Below are 26,313 nucleotides of genomic sequence, written 5' to 3'. Positions count from 1 at the left end.
AGTTGAAGAAAATAAAAAAACATAATTTTTATTGTTGAAATTTAGGATTAGGTATAAGTATATGATAATCATTCTTATCCAGAATTTTTTCTGTAATTCAGCAAATGGCCCTTAAGACTAGACCCATATTTCACAAAAGAATAAGTATCATTATTTGATACCAATAGACAATGTTGGAAATTATCAGTTCTCTCTTCTATACTTTTAGTAGAAAAACAGATAATACTGCAATAATTTTAGGATAAGTAGCATGTTGTTGTAGTTTTTTAACATCTATCTCACTTTGGTAATCATGGTTCTATTAAATAAGAATAAATAATATATACCAAAAAAACAAGATGATTCATGGAAGAAAGATGCATGAGACTTTTGGTTGCAATATTAGTTTCTTAAAATTAATGTAGTGTTTACAACATCAAAAGGATATGCACATACAACAAAAATTGAGGTGCAAAAAACATATAGCTTATATCTTGCATCTGGTGAAGTAACAGTAAATCAGAATTTGCACTATGAAATGGGGATTTTTTTTATCTACAGTGCATAAATGATAGTTATCATCACTGCCAAATTGCTGTATTTGTGCACCTTAATTTATTTTAGCAGTTTATTTTCTGCAGTTGATGAATTTTAAATAATGGTGCTTTCTTTCAGGCTTGTACGGTGATCTGAGCACATTTTTGAAAATTATGGAGACAACTACCGTGTTTTAGTAAAACTTTAGTTTAATATAACTGAACTCTACATTCGACGTTTCGACCTTTATATCAAGGTCATCTTCTGGAGCATATGCACTATATATACAGAGAACAAGCTACACTACAATCTATCTGGTTTGTTAAAGTTACTGATCAACCGTTACAACAACTGTTGGCCTGACCTCTAGTGAAAAAAATAAATAAATAAAAATAAATAAAATAAAATATACATATATAATAAACTCTAGCGTTGATGTATATTCTATTTTATTTTATTTATTTTTTTTTTTTTTCACTAGAGGTTAGGCCAACAATTGTTGTAATGGTTGGTCAGTAACTTTAACAAACTATAGATTGTAGTGTAGCTTGTTCTCTGTATATAGTGCATATGCTCCAGAAGATGACCTTGATATAAAGGTTGAAACATCGAATGTAGAGTTTAGTTATATTAAACTAAAGTTTTACTAAAATATGGTAGTTGTCTCCATAATTTTCATAAATAATGGTGGGTTTGTCAGACACAGTCAATGCTGGTGTTCCCTGGGTTTCTCTGCACTCGTCTTCCTGTGCATCAATGATCTTATCTCTCTCCCATCTAGTTTTATTCATGGCTTTGCAGATGACAGTGCTCTCCCTCCTCTTTCTAATTTTCTAAACCTTGTAATGCTCATGTAATTAGTACTTCAAGATCTTTAACCAATGCTTTAAACATTGATCTCCTTGCCATTCTCAACTGGGGTGAGGATAACCTGGAGAACATCCTGTCATATTTCCAGGATGAAAGACTACGCCTCACTCTTCCTTATTTTTGACAACATTCTGCTTGCCAATCAGGACCAGTTTTCTCTTCTTGGGTTAACTCTCACATCAAACTTATTCTGGCATAAGCCTATCAGATCCATAGCCTCTAGCCTCCAAAAAGCTTGGTATTTTCTCCTGCTCAACTCCTGAAACTTAACAAAGTTCACAGTGCAAACTTTGGTTTGCTGAATGATATAATCACGTAATCACAAGAAAGATATTTATTTAACCAAATATTTCGGTCTGGAAATAGCAGACCATCGTCTTCATCATCATCGATTACGTGATTATATCATTCAGTCTTATGTCGCAAGTATCCTTAAAACAACAAATTCTTTGGTTTGCTGTTAATTCACCTAAATGCAAGAAGATGGACCTCAATTTTCTTTGTATGTGCATACTTAAGTGTTGCATTATTAATTTTAATAGCTAAAAAATTTCACATTCCACACAAAAGTGCACTTCAGGTGCATCTTTTCATTTCTTTCTTCAGCAGTCATTTTGTATTTCTGTATACATTATAAATTAATAGCTTCTTTTGCTTTTATTTTTTCATGAAATTTGTGACGCTACCAAGAGCTCTAGTATTGTGATAACAAAATTCACATTTGACACACAATAGTGCAACTTTAGAACGAGCATTACAGGCAAATCATTCCAGGAGGCTCTATTATGTGAAAAAAAATTCACTACCTTAAGATGGCATTTCCTAAACTATTCGGATAACACAGAGTTCACTGTAAAAATATGCTTTCTTTTCTACTTTAAATTTCAGACAAAGTAAAGCTTACCTTTGTAGAGCATCAATTATTCAAAATATAAGGACTGTATTAGGGGTCAATTTGAATATTGAAAATTAACAAAAAAAAAAAAAAAAAAGGCTTATAAACAATATAATATTTTCAAAATGGTGAAATTAAAAAATAAAAGAGAGTAGTTCACATATGAGAGTATAAGAAATACTGCATCGTAATTTGTTCTGATGTTCATATAAAATAGCACTTCACTTCTTAGGAATTACTGCTTTTTGCATTCTGAATTATTGATGCTTTACTTACATTCATTTGTTACAGGTTACACCAACAGTATCCAGGTTTAACAAATGATTATACATAGCAGACAACTTAGAAATATCACAGTTACTAGTCTTTCACGTAGTTTAAAACTGCTGGCCATTAGCTGATGGTGCACCGATGGTAGTGGAAAATCTTGTATACTAGTACATAAAAAACAGTATATTACATACTTAATTTGATTATCATTCTTTGAAGAAAAGTTAATCTAAGTATATTATACAGAGCATAGTATTTATCATAAAATACATTTCTGATATACAGTTGACCCTTGAACAATGCAGGGAGTTAGGGATGCCGATTCCCCATGCTGTTTGAAAATCCACGTATAACTTTTGATGCCCCAAAAAATTAAATACTAATAGCCTACTGTTCACTGGAAGCCTTGCCGATAACATAAACAGTTGATTAACACATATTTTGTATGTTATATGTATTATATACTGTGCTCTTACAATAAAGTAAGCTAGAGAAAAAATCTTATTAAGAAAATCAAAAGGAAGAGAAAATACATTTACAGTACTATACTGTACTGTAAATACAGTACTATACTGTATTTATTAATACCATAATTTTATATCTGTTTACAAAATGAATCATCTCAGTCAGTACTTACATCAATATTCTCTTATATCAAAACAAAACACTTTAGATGTTTTAGGTATTACTAACAGACATCAAAAATAAAAACATAATGGGAAAAAGAAATTCATAATCATTTACAGATATAACAATTCATGCAACCCAGCCATGCTTAGTGAAAACTTGACATGCTGGTCCCAAGCCCAGATAAATGGAGAGAGTTGATCGCAGGGCTAGCAACCCAGTCTCAGAAAAAAATCTTTGCTATGCAAACTGAAACCAAAATGTGATACCGGATGAAGAAAATAGAACACGAACTGCCATTAATAAAAACTGGAACCAAATAAAAGCAGAAGCAAAAAACAGAGTCCGGTGGAAGACCTATGCTCCCAGGTGGAGTGAAGAGGATTAAGTAAGTAAGTAATAACAATTCATGCATTGATAACAAAGCAGCAGCATATGATTGCTTTATGGTAACATAGTGTAATCGATACGATTGCTTCACAGTAGCCTAGCCTAATGAATGAATCATTGTATTAATTTTTATTTCCTTCTAATTAATTAAATAAATTAAATAATTAATTAATAACAGTTCATTTTATGCAGCGATGATTTAATACTGGATCTTTACGTTTATTTACATTTCTCTTGACTGCAAATGGTCCCATGTATGGTCTGTAAGTGTTTGTGTGCATAAGTTTTGATAAATCTTAACCTTTTATAATAGATCTGTGTATATTTTATGGTAGTAAATGATAAAATAGACCAGTATATGCATGTATTTTATGAATTCATGACATACTTAACTTTTTCTTAATTTTCGTCAATATTTCTAGGCTACGCGTTTCATCTGTGAGTTTTTCAAATTGTTGAAAATCTCCAAAAAATTTTTATTGAAAACAAAATCCACATATAAGTGGACCTGTGCAATTCAAACCCATGCTGTTAAATGGTCAACTGTGTGTGTGCGTGTATGTGTGTTAATTTTATATATATATATATAAAATTTACTTATAAGGATATAGTCAAACAGTCAAAATTGACTTTGGCTAATTCAGTAGGGGAAAAACACTATATTCCTTGATAATTCATTGTAACTTTCATAAGCTTACTCAGCCCAGAAGGACTGAGTAAGTACTTGAAAAACTCATAGCTGTAACTTGTTGAAAGTTTATTTTTCACTTGGTCAGACTATAATAAATTTAGTTTAATCCTTTATCCAAGTGTGTGCAAACAAAGTTTGCACCTGAAAGTATCTTCAGGACTGGGGTAAAGTGGTACAACACCGGGCAACTCCTTGCAAAGGTGGAGCAAGCTACTAACAGTCCTATCTCAGTATCTGCAAAACACATCTCCTTGTGGATATGTATAATGTTATGCATTAAGGGAAGGGCCACTACCCAGACTAGTTTCGACCTTTACTGAGGTCTCTTCAGTGGGAGCCAGGCCCAAGTGGAGATACCAGGCAGAAGCATTAGCAAGGTCATCACCTCCTGGCCCTTCCCTTAATGCATAACATTATACATATCCGCAAGGAGATGTGTTTTGCATTATGGGAGATACTGAGATAGGAGTATTGGTAGCTTGCTCCACCTTTGCAAGGAGTTGCCCGGTGTTGTACCACTTTACCCTAGTCCTGAAGATACTTTCAAGCGCAAACTTTGTTTGCACACACTTGGATAAAGGATTAAACTAAATTTATCATAGCTGTAACTGCTTAGAATGAAGTTTAATTCCATTTATACAAATGTTATCAGGAGTCCATTGTCATTTTCCAGTAGAGATGAGAAGTACACTTGATGTTCAGGATATTATTCATTTGATTTGTTTGAAATAAACTATTTCACTTTTGGAAATTGCAGCTTATCAGTGAGCTAGTAATGCATTTATATTGAAAGGCTTGGTTTAAATGCTTGGATATGAATGTGTTTTTTTTTTTTGGGGGGGGGGCCCTCACATAAAATTGAAAGCTACATAACTGTGTGCTTAAGGGTCATAAAGCCCCTTATTGAGCCTTAAGCTACATAAAAGGTGCTTAAGGGTCAAAGCTTTATAACTGAGAGGAGACCTCCACATAGCCTTTGAAGGAATGCAGAGAACCGACCACGGCTTCTGACCTAATGTCCAATCCTCACTTCTTGTGGTGCATCCTGTTGGGTATCTATTGGATACTGAATGAAAGAGGATGGGCTGGCAATTTGGGATTTAGCAGACCAAATTGTATTCTTATTGGCTTAAACCAAAATACAAAATGATGGTACAACATGACAAAATTTCATGCCGGCTGGGGCGTCGCCAGGTTGTTTTCGCCAGGCAAACAGCGAAAAGTCAGCTACTGGAACAAATCTGAAAACACGCCCTAACTCAACATCACCAGAGTTAAAGAATGATACTATCAACATAAGAAGCCTGAATGGCAAGAAATGGAGCTAGCTGAGGAATTAGATAAGTACCACATCGACATAATAGGGGTGACTGAAACAAAAAAGACAAAAACTGGTGAGATCTTTCTGAGTAATAAATACAAAATGTTATGTTCAAGCAATGACAATCAAGGAAAAGAAGGAATAGCCATAGTATTCAACACTAAATACGAGGCTAATCTTTTGAATGGCAGGCAGTCTCGAGTAGAGTGATGTGGACAAATATCAGAATGGAGAACTAGTCAATGAGACTTATTTCTGCATATGGTCCCACAGAAGGTTCTACTAAGGTAGAAGTGGAGGAAGTTTTTGAGGCTTTAGAGAAAGCAACTGACACAATGAAAAAGAAAACATTGGTCCTTGTTGGGGATCTTAATAGCAGAGTAGGAAATGGTTGTCAGACATACAAAAATATTTTGGGAAAATTTGGAGAAAAGATCAAAGCTAATAATAATGGCAAATACCTGTTGGATTTCTGCTCAGGACATGGACTGATTATTACTAACACCATTTTCCAACATAAAAATACACACAAATTCACATGGAGAGAAGAAGCAAGGAATAAGAAAAGTCTCACTGACTATGTTATTGTTGAACAGTGATGTTTTCCGCCTAGTGCAGGACACCAGAGTGTACAGAGGATTTGAAATTGGAAGTGATCACCATTAGTCTTGAGCAGGATAAAATTGAATTTCATATTGAAAAGAATAACATGTCAGAAAGTTTTAAAGCCTTGAAGAAAACCCTGATGGATTCAGCCAGGGAGGCATGCAGTTAGGTTATCTGTAAGGATCGAAAAATTTAACTCCATGATGGACACAGAAAGTTAAAGAGGCAGTGAAGGAAAAGAAGAAAGCACATCAAAAGTTACCGGCAAATAAGTCAGCTTGTGCTCTTAGAAAATACAGCGACAAATGTAAGAAAGCTAAACACTGTGTAAAACTAGCTAAACATGGGAGGACTTTGGCAAGAACACAGAAAATAAATATCAAGAAGGTGGCAAAATATTCTGGAGGTTGTTAAAGCTTAGAAATAGAGGAAAGAGTGCTGTAAAAGGAGTTAGAGATGATAAAGGTGACATGAAAATGGGAGAAAAAGATATCCTCGAAGTATGGAGTAATTACTTCGAATAATTGCTAAATAAAAAAGTAGTGATAGCAAAGTGGTAAAAAACACTCAACAGGCGTACAGTCAGGAATACATATCCATACTTGAAGTAGAAAAAGCAATCAAAAGCTTGAAATGTGGAAAGGCAGCAGGAGTAGATGATATTTGACTAGAAATGCTGAAGTATGGTATTATAAAAGTCTTACAGTGGTTGCTCAGCAAAGTTCAGAAGGCCTGGACAGAGAGACGAATTCCCGATGATTGGAGTAGAGCTCTCACAGTACCAATATAAAAATCTTACCATATATATAAATGTTAAGATTTATGCAAGTATACTTGAGAAGAATTGTGGAAGAAAAGCTTGGTGAAGAACAAGCTGGATTCAGGCCAAATAGAAGCTGTTAGGATCAGATTTTCACTTTACGACACATAGTTGAGAAATCATGGGAATACAACAAAGATCTGTATTTAAGTTTTGTAGATCTGGAAAATTCATATGACAAGGTGCCAAGAGAGAAGCTATTCTAAACACTACAGTTATATGGTGTTAATGGGGCATTATATCAAAAGTTTGGTGAAGAACAAGCTGGATTCAGGCCAAATAGAAGCTGTTAGGATCACATTTTCACTTTACGACACATAGTTGAGAAATCATGGGAATACAACAAAGATCTGTATTTAAGTTTTGTAGATCTGGAAAAGGCATATGACAAGGTGCCAAGAGAGAAGCTATTCTAAACACTACAGTTATATGGTGTTAATGGGGCATTATATCAAGCAATACTTAGTCTTTATTTGAGTTGTAAGTCAACAGTTAGAATTGAAGGAAGTACAGGAAGATGGTTGAATGTTAAATCTGGTGTAAGACAAGGATGTACATTATCACTTCTGTTATTCATTATCTATATGGATCACATTATGAAGGAAAGTGGTATTAAACATGATATCAAAATTGGAGATGTTAATGTCATCTCTTTGCTTTATGCAGACGATGTTATACTTCTGAATAAATCCGCTACAAGTCTGCAAGATTCCCTGACTAAATTGAATAACTGTTGTAATAGATATGGTATGAAGGTCAGCAATGAAAAGACAAAGACAATGAAAATAGGCAGAATCATTGAAAATGTGAAAATGTCAACTGCTTTGTGAACGGAGAACCCGTGGAACAAGTAAAACAAGGCACGATTTTTAGTCAAGATGGTAAATTAAATATGGAAATAGACAACAGAATCAACAAATCTGGTATGGTAGGAAGTCAACTAAATAAATTCATATGGAATAAGAGAGAAATTAGTTGGAACAGTAAATTAACTGTATACAAGACAGTGTTCAAACCAGTTTTAACTTATGGATCTGAGAGCTAGGTCAGAAGTAAAACACTTGACCAAAGACTAGAGACTGCAGATATGAGAGTCCTGAGAAAGATTAGAGGCGTGAACAGATGGCATCAATATCATATTAAAACGAGGATATTAGGAAAGAACTTGACATTGTCAGCATCCAGGAATGCGTTAGCAGAGCTAATCTCTTGTGATATGGTCACTTAAACAGAATGGGCAAGGAAAGATTAGCAAAACAAATGTTCTCTGCTAAGTTGGCAGGAAAATAATCCAGAGAAAGACCAAGATATTGGTGGTTTGATACGGGTCAATGTGCCTTAGACGGTAGAAATATGAGATCTGATAATGTTGTAGTCTTGACAAGTAACAAACTGATTTGGAGGAAAATTGGAGATAGGAAGTTAGTAATGATGTAAATTTTTCATGTAGTGCTATCATATCCTGTACACCCCTTGAGGGTACATGGCAGGAATTTGATGATGATGATAATAACTAGGAGGTGTGTTCCACGGAGACACCAATGAAATGACCAGGGCTTCTAATCAAATGTTCAGTCTTTATCTTCTTGTAGCACAATTCTATTACAAGGCATTCATCTGAATAAATGAGCATGGGCTCGCAAATTTGGGGCCTAACTAATTAAATTATATTCCATATTGGCTTAAAACAATGCTAATACGATGTTACAATGTCAACAAATGTCACCTGCTTAAACAGTGCTCTTGCTATTATTTGTCTGGAATTCAGGATGAATAATGAAAGTCATCTAATGGAATAAACTCATTAGATCTAATGGTAGGTACTCAACATCAGAAGCATCAACAGAAAACAGGTGAAGCTGGCAGAGCAATTAAAGAAATACAATGGTGAGTAATGTTTTAGCAAGACAAAGAAAATGTATGTTGACTTCCCATATATATAGAGAGAGAGAGCACATGTTTATTAATGAGATCTAGTTTGATTAGAATAACAATAAAATCCAACAAGTTTTGTGAGTTGGAACTGTAAAACTAGTAAATAAACATGGTCTTTATGCTGGAAGTCCAATGACTATTTGCTAACCTACAGAAATATGAGACGTCATCTGGAAGCTCACAGTGAGTCTTTTTTGGTTTTAAAATTAACAAACTACAAAAATTCTGCATCAAACTTTATCTGAAGACTTAAAATGTGGGGATAATGATATTATACCAAAGTTTGTTATACTAAAACATACATTCCATTCAGCCAAAGCAAATAAGATTTTTACATGAACAGATGTGGCTCTGTTAAAGAATCACAGCAACAAGATTGGAACTTGCAAAATTTGATCAGGATATGTTTTCTCTTTACACAGACTTAGCAATGATTTTACCAGCAGAATTATCTGACATCGCAGACATATTAATATCGACAAGTATCATTTTTTAATAAAAAGAAATATAGTTTAAACAATAAATTCAACTGGCTGCAATGTGAAAAAAGAAAAACAAAAAACACAAAATATCAATATCATTCGAAGGTCATAATCAGCCAGTCTTCTGATATTTTACCTTGTATGGAAAAGAACCTTTTATCTAGAGGTTTCAACTTTGTCTTAACAGCTTCCTGGTAATATTCTAAAAGTGGACATTATAGCAAAACATAGAGAAGGGATTATGCCATATTCTGGTAGACTCTGCAGACCTTATTCATATTCAAACTTCTGCACTGTTACTAAGAGTTACATTACTGGCGAGAAATATCCCCAATTCAGAATTAGGGACTCAGAGAATTATGAAGCAACAAAAACAACATTATCATCAAAGCAGATGAAGGAAATGCGCAAGTGGTGTGAACTCAGACAAATACATAACAAAAATGAGCAATCTGCTATAAGATGCTAATACCCACACAGCCTTAAACTAGGATATCCCATGTGTTGTGCATACAACAAAACCAATATATATTAGTTATTATTAGTATATTAGTTATATATATATATTAATTATTATATATAAAACCAATATAATATAACCAATAGCACATGCCATAAAAAAACAGAAGTTTCATTGCATCTCCTACTGTGGATGTCAATTCCCCCCCCCCCCCCCCCCAACTTAACAAAATATCTTTCAATTTGGGTCGCTCCACAAATAGGAAAAACAGCATCATATGCAAAAAATAGTTTATAATTGAAAAAGTTAAAACCAGAATCTTCAGGAATCCCTAGCAAGTTTAGACATCAATCTGTTCACCCACTGCGTGGGTGAACAAGACTGATTATGTCTAAATCCACAGAATTTAGTCATCCTACAGAAATCCACTGCATCATCCCTGGAGATAACGCAGTGGATTTCTTAAACTTTTTTCTCCAGATATGGCTAGGTTATTCAGATATTGCATGGAAAATACATTCTTCAAATTCCAGATAAATTTTGGGAACAGATTCAAGGACTTACCATAGGAATCAAGGATTCTTAAGGAAGACAGTGATCCTGATGGAGAAATTGTTGATGAATGTAATGGAACCAAGTGTCTGTACTGAATTTAATGATTTTGTTGGGCTGAGTATCAGAAAATGGTATTACCTGGATGGTGTTTCTGGAATATCTGTTAAGAATGAAATAGCAGAGAAAATATTTAAAGTTCCTCTTTCAACTTACTTTCATTTTTAAAAATAGAAACTGTAATTTCACTCACACAGTTTAATCCACATCCCCCTATAAAGTTATAATATTTATTATACTGTTTACAGTACACCTCAACTTTGCATCATCCACAACGATATATCACTGTCTAAATCTCTCCCAATATCATTAACATATAATTTAAACAACAATGACCACAAAACGCCCTTGGGACACACCCAGTGACTATGCTTTCCAGGATACTGTTCCTATTAGAAAGCTAACCTCTTATCCAATGCACTAAATATTACTCTAAACCTATCTGTTTCAGTTTGATTAACCAGTCACCTCCGTGTGCTTCTAGTCATTCCAGTTTGGCATACACTAGAGATGGCAAAGTTATCACATAGTAATTTATCAAAGGCCTTTTGCAAAATGAAAATACAAGTGGTGTTCAAAAAAAGACCAAAATTTTTAAATAGCATGCTGCAGCTACTGAGGCCACCTAGTGACAAGTTTTAAAAACAAACTGCCATTTCCCCCGTTCTGCTATGAGCATTAGTCATTGAGTTACATCTTCTGAAGTGTGCAGCACAAGGCTGTTTGTCGGATTAGTGACAAGGTAACAATGAAAGAACTTGAAGAACAACGTGTGTGAAATTTTGCTACAAACTTGGTAAAAATTTTACAGAAATATTTCAATTGCTTAACCAAGCATACAGGGAGGAGTGTATGAGCCAACGCAGTGCTATGAGTGGTTTAAGCAGTTTAAAAAGGACAGAACATGGTCAGTGAAGATCCCAGGCTTGGACAACCTTCCACATCCACAGACGACGACCATGTCGAGAGAGTTCATGCTGTGATTCATGGAAATCATCATTTAACTGTCCGAGAAGTTGCTGACAAAAGTGGGCATCAGCATAGGATCTTGCCATCAAATTTTGACCAAAAAACTTCATATGCATTGCATCAGTGCAAAAGTCGTGCCACATTTGCCGACTGTTTGATGGCAAAACATCAAACATCTGTTGTTCCCAATCCACACTATTCTCCAGACTTAGCCCCAGCAGACTTTTTCCTATTTCCCAAACTTAAAACCACTTTGAAAGGATGTCGTTTCCAAAAGAGAAGATTCAATGAAATACGATAAGAGAACTGCATGCCATCACAGAAAGTGCGTTTCAGGAAGCATTCCAACAATAGAAGAAATGTTGGGAATGGTGTATTGCCAGTAAAGGGGAACTGGGGGACAGTGCTTAAAATGTAAAATGAGCAATAAAGTCTTTTTTTGAACACGCCTTGTATACCACTATATGTGCATTTCCCTTGTCCAGTGTATTTCTCACATTGTAGTAATGTGTAAGTAGATTGCTAAAAACTCATAAACAAACCAGATGGCTGACTATCACAGAGTGTTAACTTATGCATGCCGGTTTACACCTATACTAAAATGTAATGGAAAGAAAACAGCACAAAGAGAAATAATTAAACAGTAGGTTTAATTGTTCTGATATTTTCTCTGTTACAGAGAATTTTCTTAATGTAAATAATTATGTTTGTATAGTTATTTCATCAAACATTGTTTCTTTTGTATTACAATTTCTCTTATTTTAGAGATAAAGATAAGTGAACGTAATATGTGAGTTTCAATATTTTGGGGAAAACTAGTATTGTTTTCAGGGTAGATGAACACAGTGGGAAAAAACCAGAGATACTTAAATGATACACGTGGCACAAACCAGTAACTGGGAATAAACCTATATATAGGGTTTTTAATAGGTGCAGATAGACACAGATCATAGTAAACAACACATAAACAGTTTACTGATCTTCTACAGGGTGGCCCATAAGCAGGGCCAGTTTTATCATTAGGCGAACCTAGGCAATCGCCTAGGGGTGCTAAGACTTCGGGGAGCCAGATTTTGCTACATAGTTCGGGGAAAAATTTCAAAAAATTACTTCAGCAGAACAGCTTAAAAATGTTTGATATTGGAAAATTATTTGACATATGATAAATCTAGAGATATTGATGGGACAGATTTATGTAGTGAATTACAAATAATAGCAAGGCGAATTCCAGAAAATACTTCCTCATTAGATGTCCTGTCATACATATGCAAAAATAATTTAGAAACTGGTGTTCCAAATGTGTTTATTGCTCTGAGAATTTTTTTGACATTGCCAGTATTGGTAGCAAATTCAGAAAGGAGTTTCTCGAAATTAAAACTTACAAAAACTTACACTCGCTCTATGATGGCTCAGGAAATACTCACTGGCAGAGCCGACATTACCATTTAGGCAAACTAGGCAACCGCCTAGGGCGAAAACCATGAAGGGGCACAAAACTTTCAAAATTTTGCAAAAATGAAGGCAAGAAAAATTAAAATTTGATTTTCATATATTATACATATTGTATATTACTTTGTATATTATTAATAAAGCATGCCAAAATAATTTTTAAAAATATCCAACTTGTGAAATAAGGGGCACACTTGTAAACTTTGCCTAGGGCACAATAAAATAACCTGGCACCGACAGTGCTCACTGGTCTAGCAATAATATCTATAGAGCATGAAATTGCATCTACAATCAATATAGATTAATTAATTCAAAACTTTGCCAAAGCAAAAGCCCAAAAGATTAATTTTTCATAATTTTTGTATTTAAGATGTAATAATTTTCTTGCTATACAGATATTAGGAGTAATCATATATGTATACAAATGTATTGGTTTTGATTAATAAAATTTTTTAATGTTCATAATGATATTATTTTTATAAATATCCACATGTGTAGGTGTACGTGTGCTTGCGTGAGTATGACAAAATATATATAGAGAGAGACAATGTATAGGGGCACCTAAACTTTATTTGCCTAGGGGCATCAGATACTCTCAGACTGGCCCTGCCCATTAAGTCACAAAGTTTAAATATTTAATAACTTTTTTTTAATAATTATTTTTATTCTTTATTTTATAATGAAATACAGAACCTGGAGATTTTTTTTATTAGTTATGAAAAACCGCATCATGTAAATGCCTTCCATTTTCGGATTCACAAAGACAGGCCCTTTCTACAGCATGTTCCATGGTAGCTGTTAATGTTCTTGGCTACAGGAACATTAACAGGGCAGTGGTCGCACACCAGACAATGAAATTTATCTCCACCTAAAAAAAGTCACAAGCATTCATGACCACAGTGGGATTCAAACCCACAGCCTGTTGGATGGAGAGTGAGTATGCTAATCACTTGACCAACCTGGCTGGCAAATTAGTTGCAGACCTTTGCAAAATTATTCACTTGCAAAAAATGTGCCTTAGGAGTTCCATGCTGATTTTCAGAATAAAACTGCACAATTTTGGTTTGTTGTTGGGTTGTAAACTTTTCCTGATTAATTTACCAAATATCCCTTAGAATATCTGCAAAAAAATAAAATGAAAAAAAAAAATTAATAAAAAAAAAATTATCTGCATTTTAAACAACCCTTTCATGACTCATGGGCCATCTTGTATAAACAGCACAAAGTTGGATAGGATAATAGTTAATCAAGGTGATGTAGAGAGCTTGCAAAATGATTAAATAGGCTGACAGCATTGGCAAAACATAATGGATGACAATTTAATGTGTAAATTGTAAAGTTATGCATTTTGGGATACAAAGATTACAAGCTGTATACCATATTGAGGGAACTGTACTCCAGAAAATTGATGAAGCCAGGGATTTGGACATAATAGTAGTAAAGAGTCAAAGTTTAGAAGGGTATGTTGCTAAAGTAGCCAGAGTAGTTCACAGGATTACTTGGTTATTAATAAACACACTAAAAGGCAAAGATGAGGGAATTATCATTCTCTTTATAAAGCCTAGATACGATAACATCTGAATTTACTGTGCTCAGGTCTGATCTCCTGGGTTTCGTTGGGATGAGCAAGTGTGGAGAGGATTCAGAGGCAAGTAACCAAGAAAGTGAGCAGTCTAGTAATCTGTGGAATGCTACCTATGAGGATAAATTGAGGATGTGTATGTGGGTTATAAAAGCTGTTTAATAGGCAAAAAAGAGGGACTATGATAAAAACACTTAAGTTACTTAAAGTGTTTGATAGGATTAATACAAAGGAAATATTTCAGCATTTGGCTAGAGGAAGCAAAACAACAGGTCATCCCTGAAAGTTGGGTAAGAGTGTGGTTAGCAAGTGTATGAGGATTAGATTTTTGCTTGGAGAGTGGTGAATGAATGGAATGGGTTGCCAGAGTCATTTGTGAGGGCTTTGTTTGTTAATGATTTCAAGAAGAGGTATGATAGACAGTGTTGACAGTTTGGGTCTCTCAGAATGAGTCTTAGGACCCCATGGAGGTGCTTGTGCAATAATAACAACAACACACAAACAAAAAGTGATGTTTAGGGCCCTCCTTCAACGAGTCTAAGGACTCCTTGGGCCCATAATAATAATAATAATAATAATATTCAATAAGACTCGTTTTATTTCTTGTGTCTTCTCTCCACATGAATTTATTATTATTATTACGTGATACCTCCAGGGAGTCCAAAGACTCATCAAGGAAAGGCACCTACTCTACATCTGTTTCCACCACTCAATCCACCAACTACAACTCACCGCAGCTACATCAACGCCATCTACCGCCCATTCCCACCACTAGTACTTCCACAGACAATCACAAACGTCCATGCCCACGGCGGGATTCGAACCTGCAGCCTTTTGGCTGGAGAGCGGATACGCTAACCACTCGGCCAACCAAGCCGGCTGGCCGAGCGGTTAGCGTATAATGATTTACTACATATAATGGGTAGGTTTACTACATATAATGGGTAACGAGCGGTTAGCGTATAATGGTTCACTACATAATGATTTATGCACATCATTATGTAGTGAATTGGTGTTATTAATGACTAGTCCATGTCCTCAACATAAATCCAACAAGTACTTATTATTAAAGAGCTTTGCTCTTTTCCCGCCTGTTTCCCATAGGAAAAAAGACTAAATATAGTGTGTAAAACTGAAGTGTTTGTTTACTGTGATAGCTCTTTTTACAATTATGAGTTAAAAAGCTAATTTTTGCATTGTTTATAGAAAACATGTATGCTGCAGTAAAATAATACTTATTTTATTATGATATATGTGTTTTGTTCTGCAGTTGCTTTATCAAGAATCTTTTTTGTTGCATAAAGACATTTTGTTGTTGTTGCTGTTGTTTTGTACTGCTTTTTTTTTTTTTTTTTCAGTTTTGCTTTTAAGAAAGTATTGCTGAATGTAACACTTCTAATGCTGTTTAAGTGACCTTCATTTCCTACTCTGTTTAGATGTCTAACAAAACTAGATTTTCCTTTATATCAAATACCTGGTAGATAGCTTGTACATTTGGTTACTCATAACTGATATTTTTTCAGGAAATAACAATATACTAAAATATTAATTATAATAACTTTTAATTAATATTTTTCTGTATTTCAGCAACATTACATTGCCATCATCAGGGATCACCAAAACAATGATATGTGCACACAGGCACTAACACTGGGCAAATGAAGCTGAAGAAAGACAACCAAAGTCGGGCCTAGAGTCCTAAATGGTGCCTCCTAGTGAACTAGATTGTGTGGTCTCAGCTGTTGGGCTGAAGATCTAAGGATGCTTCCCAAATTTGGGACAGTCTCATGCATCCAAGTTTGTTGAAGTTTGGACAGTTTTTCAGGGCTAAGAAAGATTCATGGAAGAGCTGCTCATTTGTATTTGCTGCAGTGCAATAGAGTGGCCTTCTTCTAGTATATTCTGTAGTAGGTGTCCAAAGCATGATCAGCAAGTCCTGAGTGGCTCTAATGGTGGAACCAGATGTAGTCCTTGTGTTCAGAAATTCTGATATTGGCTGTCCTGCCTGTTTGGCCATAGTAGGAGAGTTTGTTGCAACTGCAAGGGAATTGGTAGACACCTGGTAGGTCAACAGGAATGTGGCTGGTCTTTGGTGGAGTGGATAAGATGCCAATTTTTTATGTGATCTGTAAATGGTTATAAGAGGTTGTACTTCCCATATTTCCTTAGGATTTTTGTTAATTTTTTGGATGTGCCCTGAATATATGGAATGATGATAGATTTTGTGTAATCTCCATTCTAAAGGGGAGAGGAGGTGGGGTTGCAGTTACAGGATTTTAATGTTTTTTGGATTTTGTGGGGATCATAGCCATTGGCTAAGAAAGTGTTGAGAATAGCTGTTATAAGAACTAATTAATTTTGCCTGTTATATAGGGTTTTTATAATCCCATATTGTTGGTAGAGGGGGAGGGGGGTTACTGCTGGTGAATACATGCATGTACCTGTTTCCTGTAAACAGAGAATGCCAGGGATCCTTCAGGCTGATGTATAATCAGTGTCTAGGAATGTGAGACTCTTATTGTTTTCCTTTTCTAAGGTAAACTGAATCCAGGAGTGTTGATTATTTATATGTGTTAAGAAAATGTGAAGCTCATGCAAGCTATGTGGCCAAATGAAGAACACATAAACCCTCTGTCTGGCTGCCAGGGCTACATATCATAGCTAGACAGTGGGTTTATGTGGGGCCAAGTTTAAGGCTTTTTCTTGTCTCCACGAACAAGTTGGCCAGAGGTGGAGAAAGTGGAGAACTCATGGCTCCCCTCTATTTGTTTGTAGAATGACTTAAATAAATTTTGTAGAATTTTCCTTGCCAAACGAAACAGCCTGAGTTCATGGTGAACTCTTATTGTTTTCCTTTTCTAAGGTAAACTGAATCCAGGAGTGTTGATTATTTATATGTGTTAAGAAAATGTGAAGCTCATGCAAGCTATGTGGCCAAATGAAGAACACATAAACCCTCTGTCTGGCTGCCAGGGCTACATATCATAGCTAGACAGTGGGTTTATGTGGGGCCAAGTTTAAGGCTTTTTCTTGTCTCCACGAACAAGTTGGCCAGAGGTGGAGAAAGTGGAGAACTCATGGCTCCCCTCTATTTGTTTGTAGAATGACTTAAATAAATTTTGTAGAATTTTCCTTGCCAAACGAAACAGCCTGAGTTCATGGTGAACTGAAACAGCGCTGAGATATCAGGAGGAAATATGGCTTGGATCAGGTCTAAGATGTCTTTGAGTGGGACATTAGTGAATAAAGAGGATACATCAAAACTATTATGTTAGTGTGAGGTTTTTTAATACTGGGTTTAAACTGGGCTGAGTTTTTTAATGTGTGAAAGTGTGTTGCCAGTATATTGTGTATGCTACACAGATGATGTGTTCTCTTATGGCCACATATCCTGTAAATTTGGGAAGCACTTATCCTAAGATCTTCGGCCCAATGGCCATGACAACCCAATCTCGCCCACTAGGGATAGATTGGATAGGTCGTTTAGGACTCTAGGCCTGGCTTTGGTTGACTTTCTTCAGCCTTATTTGCCCAGTGTTAGTGCCTGCATGCATATATTATTGTTTTTATGATCCCTGATGATGGCAATGTAACAATGCCAAAATACAGGAAAGTATTAATTAAAGTTATTATATTTAATATTTTAGTATACATTATTATTTCCTGAAAAATATTAGTTATGTCAGATGCCCTCATTAATGACAGAGAAAACTTCTACTTTTTCCTTAGAACTGTCCATAGGACCACAAGTACAAATAAGTCTTACTACCAAATTTCCCATTCCCATTTTGAAATCTGCCTATATCAGTCTACTTGAAATTACCTACTGTTCGAATAGGTTATCTTCATGTTTAGCACTCAATCCTCCAGCTGCACATTCTCTTCCCTGACACCTATTGCCCAAATATAACATTTTAGTTACTACTGAGCGATCTAAATAATATACTATAATATTATATAAATATATCTGCTAAATAATAACTCCAGGATATTCAGACTATATGCTATTGAAAGAGTCATATTATTATTTGACACCTCCAGGGAGTCCAAAGTCTCATCGAGGGAGGGCATCTGCTCTACAACTCTGTCACCAATCCACCAACCGACTGCAACTACACCAACGGCATCTACTGCCGACCACCACTAGTTTTTCCACAGACACTCACAAACATCCATGCCCACTGCGGGATTCAAACCCGCAGTCTCTTGGCTGGAGAGCAGATACGCTAACCACTCAGCCAACCATGCCGTCATATAATAATGTAAGAAATATTACATTAACTAAATGCATTTTTTGAAAATTATGGACACAACTACCGTGTTTGAATAAAAACTTTAGTTTAATATAACTAAAATCTACATTCGACGTTTCGACCTTTATGTCAAGGTCATCATCTGGAGCATACAACTATACACAGAAAACAAGCTGCATTACAATCAAACTGGTTTGTTAAAGATACTGACCAACCACTACAATAATTATTGGCCTGACCTTTGGTGAAAAAAAAAAAAATTATACATCAACGCTAGAGTCCTATTATTAGTGTTATCTGTTGGTTATAGAAATACATTGGGCGTAACAACAAGTATCTATCTATATACATATATTAACATCATGATTATACTTTTACATTCCAGCCAGTTGGTATGGAATGGTTTCTAATACTAGTTGAAGATTAGTTAGAGTCCTGACTTATGTTGGATCTTATGTATTAGGTAGGCTGAATGTGTGCCATCAGATCCTTGGAATTTTCATGCCATCTATGTTGTTGATATTTGGGTGGTTTATCAGGATTTCACAGGCTTCCTTAAATTTCCTTTCATACCAGGTTTTTGTGTGGTGTAAAGAGTGGGTGCTATTCCAGTTGATTTGGTGTAAGGTGTTGAGCGCGTGGTCTGAGAGGCCTGCTTCACCATAATGGTTATATTTAATGTGTCTAATGTGTTCTTTCTTGCGTATAGGGATTGTCCGTCCTGTTTCACCAATGTACGGTAAGTTACAGGTGCAGCGGATGCAATAGACTCCAGGATGTGCTAATGGGAGGAGAGGATCCTTAGAGGAGTTGAATATGGTTTTAAGTTTAGTGGGTGGTTTAAAGGTGGCATTGAGGTTATAATGTTGAAGGATTCTGTTGATTTTTTCTGATAACCCTTTAATGTATGGAATGGCTATGGTTTTACTGTATCTAGATTCGTTTTTGTTGTTGTTTTATGGAGTATTTTATTAATAGTATTTTTGTTATAGCCATTATTTATGAATGTGTCGCTGATGATTTTTAGTTCTTGTTTCAGGGCTTGTTGATTAGAGCAAATTGTTGTAGCTGTTTTTAAGGGTGTTAATGACTCCATATTTTTGTGATGGGTGGTGGTATGAGTTAGCATGTATGTATTGGCCAGTGTGTGTCGGTTTTCGGTAGACCGTGAAGGATAGACAGCCTAAAGGAAGGCGTATGACTAGTGTGTCTAGGAACGGGAGCGAATTTTGATTTTCGATTTTGATGGTAAATTGTATGCATTCGTGTTGTTTATTCAGGTGGCTAAGGATTGTGTTTAGCGTTTTTACCTGTGCGGCCAGATCGCGAACACGTCGTCAACATATCTAAGCCAGACTGTCGGTCTTAGCGTGGCGGAATCAAGAGCAATTTGCTCAAAGGTTTCCATGTAGAAATTAGCGATTGGGGGGGGATAGTGGTGAGCCCATGGCTGTACCTTCTTTTTGTAGGTAAAATTTATTTTGCCACACGAAGTAACCGGACTGTAGTATGTGGGCAAAGAGGGCCATAATGTCAGGCGGAAATTTGTTCTGTAGTAGGAGAATTGTGTCATTGATTGGGACATTTGAAAAGGCCAGAAACGTCGAAACTGACTAATAAGTCATCTTTGTCAAGTGTTATGTTTTTAATTTTGTTTATAAAGTGTTGTGTGTTTTTTATGTAGGAGGAGGAATGACCAACCAACTCCTTGAGTGTTGCCGCTAATTTCTTGGCTAAGTGGTAATTGGGACTGTCTATTCCTTCCACAATTGGTTGAAGGGGCACATTTTGTTTGTCTATTTTCAGGACCCCATATATTCTGGGGGGGGGAGGGAGGGCATAGTGGGGTTTGAGTTTTTTAACCGTGTCTGGTGGCCAAGAAGTGACGGACTTGAGTAGTTTCTCTGTTTTATCCTTTTTGTTGGGTTATAATTTACTAGCTTATATGTGTTGTTATCGGCTACTAGTTGATTCATCTGTAGTACATATGTTGACCTGTCAAGGACGACAGTGGCATTGCCTTTATCCGATTTCGTTATTATTATGTTTTGTTTGGCTTTTAATGACTTAATTGCTGCTAGTTCTGTTTTTTGTGAGATTGTTCTGTATGGTTTTCTTAGTGTTCAGGACAGTACTAGTTTTTAAACGAATTTTATCAGCTATATTATCAGGGACCTGATGCCTCTTTATATGTGGTAGATAAAATCCAATTTGTTTACCTTTTTAGGTGCTATTGCGTAGTTAAGTCCTTTATTCAGTAGCGTAAGTTCGCCACTGTTTAGGGTGTGGCTTGATAGGTTGATCACATGGTTCTTGCTTGCCAGTGGTTGATCGCTCCTTGTCTCCCTTAATTGTTGTCCATTGTTGGTGTTTATCGGGGAGGCAGTCTCCTGATTGGTTGCCATATTTTGCCATTGTTTCAAACTGTGGAATTTCGTCTTGAGTTTTTCTTTATTCTTTTCCAGGGTATATTTGGCCGAATTGTCAGTAATTCTTTCAAGAATGTCTGGATTTTAGTTATATTAAACTAAAGTTTTTATTCAAACATGGTAGTTGTCTCCATAATTTTCAAAAAATGCATTCAGATCACCGTGTAAGCTTAAAAGGTTACATTAACTAAACATTCCATGTATATGTAGCTAATGGCTTTTTTTGATTATCTTCAACAAGAATCCAAAATATTTCTATATGTGTGTGTGTGTGCAGTATTCATTTCCTACTCTGCTGTTAAAAGCTCTAAAAAGAATGAGCTTTTCATTTTTTCTTTATGTCAATTTGTCATCCTAATGACTCGAAAACTGTCTACTTCTTGCATACATGAGGAAAAGGAGTTCTCTCTGCATTTTAGTGTGAGCGGACTGATTTCTAAAGGAGAACGTTAGCAAAATAAGAAACAGCTACCAGTTTTTGCAATGCAATTGTTTCTTATTTTGCTAAAGTTCTGAGAAATCAGTCCACTCACTAAAATGAATTGCCCTTCTGTCACCCAACAATGAGTGATCCAAAGGATCATTTAACTCAGTTGAGGTCCACTCAGTGACAGGCCCAACCCACTTCTGAGCAGAGCCACTCATAATGTGAAAAAAAAAGCATCGACCGAAGCAGCTAGAAGACCACTTCAGCAGACCTCCTGCATCAACAGAAAACCACATCGGTGGGAGCCAAACCAAGAAGTGATAACAAGGTTGATGTCATATTTCCATATACAGGTAGTCAAAAGGTGTCACACCTGGTTAGCTGAGTGGTTATCATATCTGCTCTCCAGCCAAAAGGCTGCAGGGTTCGAATCCAGGCGTGAGCATGAATGTTTGTGGTTGTCTGTGAAAATGCTAGTAGTGGTGGTGGTGAGTATTGGTGTAGATAATGCAGTTCACTGTAGTTGGTGGAGACGGAGAGTTGTAGAGTTGGTTCCCTCCCTCGATTAGTCCTTGGACTCCTTGGAGGTGTCACGTAGTAATAATAATAATACTAATAACACTAGAACTCCTTCTGTGATGCAATGGGTATAAATAAGTATAAAATTTGACTATGAGATAGTCAAATTTTCCATTTCTTTATCTAATTCCCTACCATATAATAATATCCTTTAGTAATAGCATAATCTAATTCCCTTTTATCAAAACCTCATAACTGAGAATAATGATTTAATTTTATATTATCACTTATTAATGTTTATTAATTATTTAATCTTCAATATCAAATGAAATTGCATCAAATGTTTGCAATGATTAAAATAATTTTAATATAAATCAAAGATGACACTTACAATCTTTGAAGGCATCAGTCACTCTCTTCTTTATCTTGTTCTCTTCTTGGTGGATTTAGAGGACGATCCTCTGCATCAGAGCTGTGTGTGTGAAAGAAAATTGAAATATATTCTACAGTGAAGGTAAATTTCAATACTTAAGGATGAATAATTTATCTATTTCTTAGAAAATTTCAAAAAAACTTTCATGGCTTGCGAATATAACAATATATATATATATATATATTGTGGATGTATGGAGTGAGTTCATCATCATCAAATTCCTGCCATGTACCCTCAAGGGGTGTACAGGATATGATAGTACTACATGACAAACTCACATCATTACTAACTCCAAATGGAGTGAGTTTGATGGACAAAATGACTTATACAAGATGGATGGTTTGCATTTGAATGGATTTGGTGTGCAGAGACTGGAAAAAGTGTTACTGAATGAAGTGAAAGTGGATGTGCAAAATCAGGGAAACTAGAGCTATTTTTTTGGGGGGGGGGGTGGATATGCTGACATCAGTGAGGCAGTTGAGTGTAAGAATGTGTATAATATGCCTGAGCTAGTACGAAGGACAACAAATCAGAATGGGATAGTTAGTATAAAGCATCAATATAGGGATGGGACTAACAGGCTTCTGCACTTCATGTATACTAATGCCAGGAGTATTAGGAACAAGAAGGAAGAATTTTTGACCTTGCTTGGCTCTTCCTGGCCACAGGTTATTGGCATTAGTGAGACATGGCTGACAGAAGATGATATAGCTAGTGGGATAGAATGTGAAGGGTATAGTATGTTCAGGAAGCAGAGAGAAAAGAATGGGGTGTTATTGATGATAGCTGAACTGCAGGATAGTGAAGATAGCACATTTGAGGCTATTTGGTGTGAGATTGAGACTAGTGGAACAAAATATACAGTTGGGTGCTGCTATAGACCAGGTGATGGAATAGATGGTGGAGATAGTATGCATAGACAAATAGATGCAATGAGTGGAAGGAGGGTAATTATTATGGGGGATTTCAACTATGGTAACATTGACTGGAAGGAGGAGAGGACACATGGGAGAAAGAAATTGGATTTTATGCAGTTATTAAGGGATAGCTACCTGAGACAGCATGTAATGGAATATACTAGGGGTTCGAGAGTGCTTGACCTAGTAACTGCATCTGAGAATTTGACCGTAATGAATATGACCATGTTGCCACCAATTGGTGAGAGTGATCATAAGGTCTTGACCTGGGAAGTGGCTAAATGTGTGGAATTTTCAATTAAGAAAGGGTACATGTGGAATTACTGGGTTGGTAAGTATGACAAACTTAGGAGAATGCTTGGTTCAGTGCCATGGCATGTAAAACTGCAAGGGCTGGAAGTTGATAGTGCATGGGAAGTGGTAAAGGAGCATTTGAAGGAGGTAATGGCTGACTGTATACCTGTCCAGATAGTAAATCAAGTAGGGATTAAATGGATGAATAACACCATTAAGCTTGAGCTGCAAAAAAAGAAACAACTGTGGAGGGAATTTAAGGAGAAAGGTGACCTGTAGACACACGAACAGTATAAAGCACAGGCCAGAAGGGTAACAAGTGTGGTAAGAAAAACAAAAGCGGATTATGAAAGGAAATTAGCCACGCAAGCTAAAGAGAATCCCAAACAGTTTTTTTCAATATGCTGCAAGTAAAAGAAAAAATGCATACGACAGAATAATTTTAAGGAATGCCGATGGTAGGGAGGTAACTGAATTAGTTGATATAGTGGAATTACTGAGCAAGCACTTTGCAAGAGTATATCATCCAGATGGTGATATTGCAGGAATGAAGAAACCAATAGCTTATATGGGAATTGAGGTGAATAGTATATTACAAAACCTTAATGTGAATACATCTGTGAGATTAAATGGTATACCAGCTCGGGTCTTACGTGAAGCGGCAAAAGAACTGTCAGTGCCCTTGACCATTTTGTTTAATTTGTCTCGGGTCTGGGTCCCGAAGGGGTGGAAAAAGGAAATAGTACCACTGCATAAAGGAGGTTCCAAGACTGCTGTTGCAAATTACCGACCGATCAGCATATCGGGAGTCGTTGTCAAGGTTTTGGAGAAAGTAGTCAAGAGAAAAATATAGGAATGGATAGATGATAACGGGATACTGTATGGGGGGACGGCATGGTTTTATAAAACATGAGCAAGTTACTGAGGCATGATCTACCCTTCACAAAACCATGCTGTCCCCCATACAGTATCCCGTTATCATCTGTCCATATCTATTCATTTATTTAGTGACAACTGAACTGGATAAGGGTAATGGGTTTACAGTGATACTGCTGGACCTTGCTAAGCCCTTTGACAGGATACCACATGGAATTCTAATCAGTAAACTGCAGCATATGGGGATGAATATAAGGTTGGTGAGATGGATAGGAGGGTGGTTGATGGAGAGATATCAGAGAGTAGTTTATTCAGGAGTATAGTCCAAAAGATGGCCTGTGACTAGTGGTGTGCTGCAAGGTTCTGTTCTTGGACCACTATTATTTAATTTGTTCATTAACGATATCGGAAACGATCTGAGAGGAACTGTTCATTTGTTTGCTGATGATGCAAAGTTGGGTAGAGCAATAGTGAATGCACATGATGTCAAAATTTTGCAGGATGATTTGGATAGATTGGAGGACTGGGCTAAGGAGAATGGATATCAATTTAATGTGGCAAAGTGTAAGGTTATGCAATTTGGCGCGAAAAGATTAGCAGCAGTATACCACACTGGTGGAATTGTACTCCAGGAGATTGACGAGGCCAGGGATTTGGGAGGGTTGGTGGATAGGGAGTTGAAGTTTAGGGGGCACATTGCAAAAGTGGTTAAATCAGCTCATCAAATCACTTGGTTACTGAAGAATACCTTGACGAGCAGAGACAAACAAGTTATTGTTCCTCTGTATCGAGCCTTGATAAGATCCCATCTTGACTACTGTGCCCAGATCTGGGCATCAGGGTTTCTTCTTGATGGGGAGGAGGTAGAGAGGATCCAGAGGCGAGTGACCAAGATGATAGCAGGTCTATGCAATGAACCTTATGAGAACAGGTTGAAGATTTGTGGGTTGCAGAAATTGGTTGATAGGCGAAAAAGGGGTGATATGATTGAGACATTCAAATTACTGAAGGGGTTTCTATAAAATTAATTCAGAGGATATTTTTCAGAACAGGTCTGGTGGTGGGAGGACTATGGACCATCCATGGAAACTGGGCAAGAGTGTGGTTAGCAAAGGTGTTAGAACTAGGTTTTTTACTTGGAGAATGGTGAATGAGTAGAATAAGTTGCCAGAGTCTGTTGTAGGTACCATGACTGTAAATGAGTTCAAGGCAAAATATGATAGATACTGTGTGGAAGCTGAATAGTTGTTCTTGACATGAAGTTTAGGGCCTCCCTCGATGAGTCTAAGGACTCCTTGGAGTTGCCCGTAATAATAATAATTTCACTGAATGTTAAGTGGATCATTAGGAAGACATTAACCACATTCAAAACACGAATCACAATAATGAGTCATAGAGATTGTCTACAACGAGGCACAAGCTAGTATATACAAAGTATACGATTACACTATTAGAATTCAAAGGAACAACTGTAAAAGTTGCGTAGATAAAAATAATTTTTTAAAAAATTATGAAAAATTAAAAGTGATCTCTTCCCAAATCTTAGAGATTGGCAAGCAGTCTGAGCAGATAAGGTTCAGATTATTTCATAGCATTTCACATGTTTCAAGAAAAGATCAAATTTGAACCTGCTGGAATGAAAAAAAATTTGGTATGGTTGCAAAGAACTA

General features: G+C 36.1%; 1 protein-coding gene across 1 annotated transcript in view; it reads right to left on the bottom strand.

The window, feature by feature from the left end:
• Nucleotides 1-1,202: 1,202 nt before the first annotated feature.
• Nucleotides 1,203-26,313, bottom strand: part of LOC150094186 (transmembrane protein 181) — a 324,122-nt gene continuing 299,011 nt past the window's right edge. The window contains exons 13-14 of the mRNA XM_090411991.1: nt 22,515-22,595; nt 1,203-2,715 (exon numbers count right to left, since the gene is read on the bottom strand). Of these exons, the coding sequence (XP_090268117.1) occupies nt 22,529-22,595 (67 nt within the window). The 3' untranslated portion in view covers nt 1,203-2,715; nt 22,515-22,528. The remainder of the gene's footprint in view (nt 2,716-22,514; nt 22,596-26,313) is intronic.

Source organism: Typopeltis vanoorti, chromosome 22 (genome assembly GCF_054136105.1).
Source record: "Typopeltis vanoorti isolate ZY-2024b chromosome 22, IOZ_Tvanoo_1.0, whole genome shotgun sequence".
Taxonomy (NCBI): domain Eukaryota; kingdom Metazoa; phylum Arthropoda; class Arachnida; order Uropygi; family Thelyphonidae; genus Typopeltis; species Typopeltis vanoorti.
Note: the sequence above shows the minus strand (reverse complement) of the source record. Positions and strands in the feature narration are given on the sequence as shown.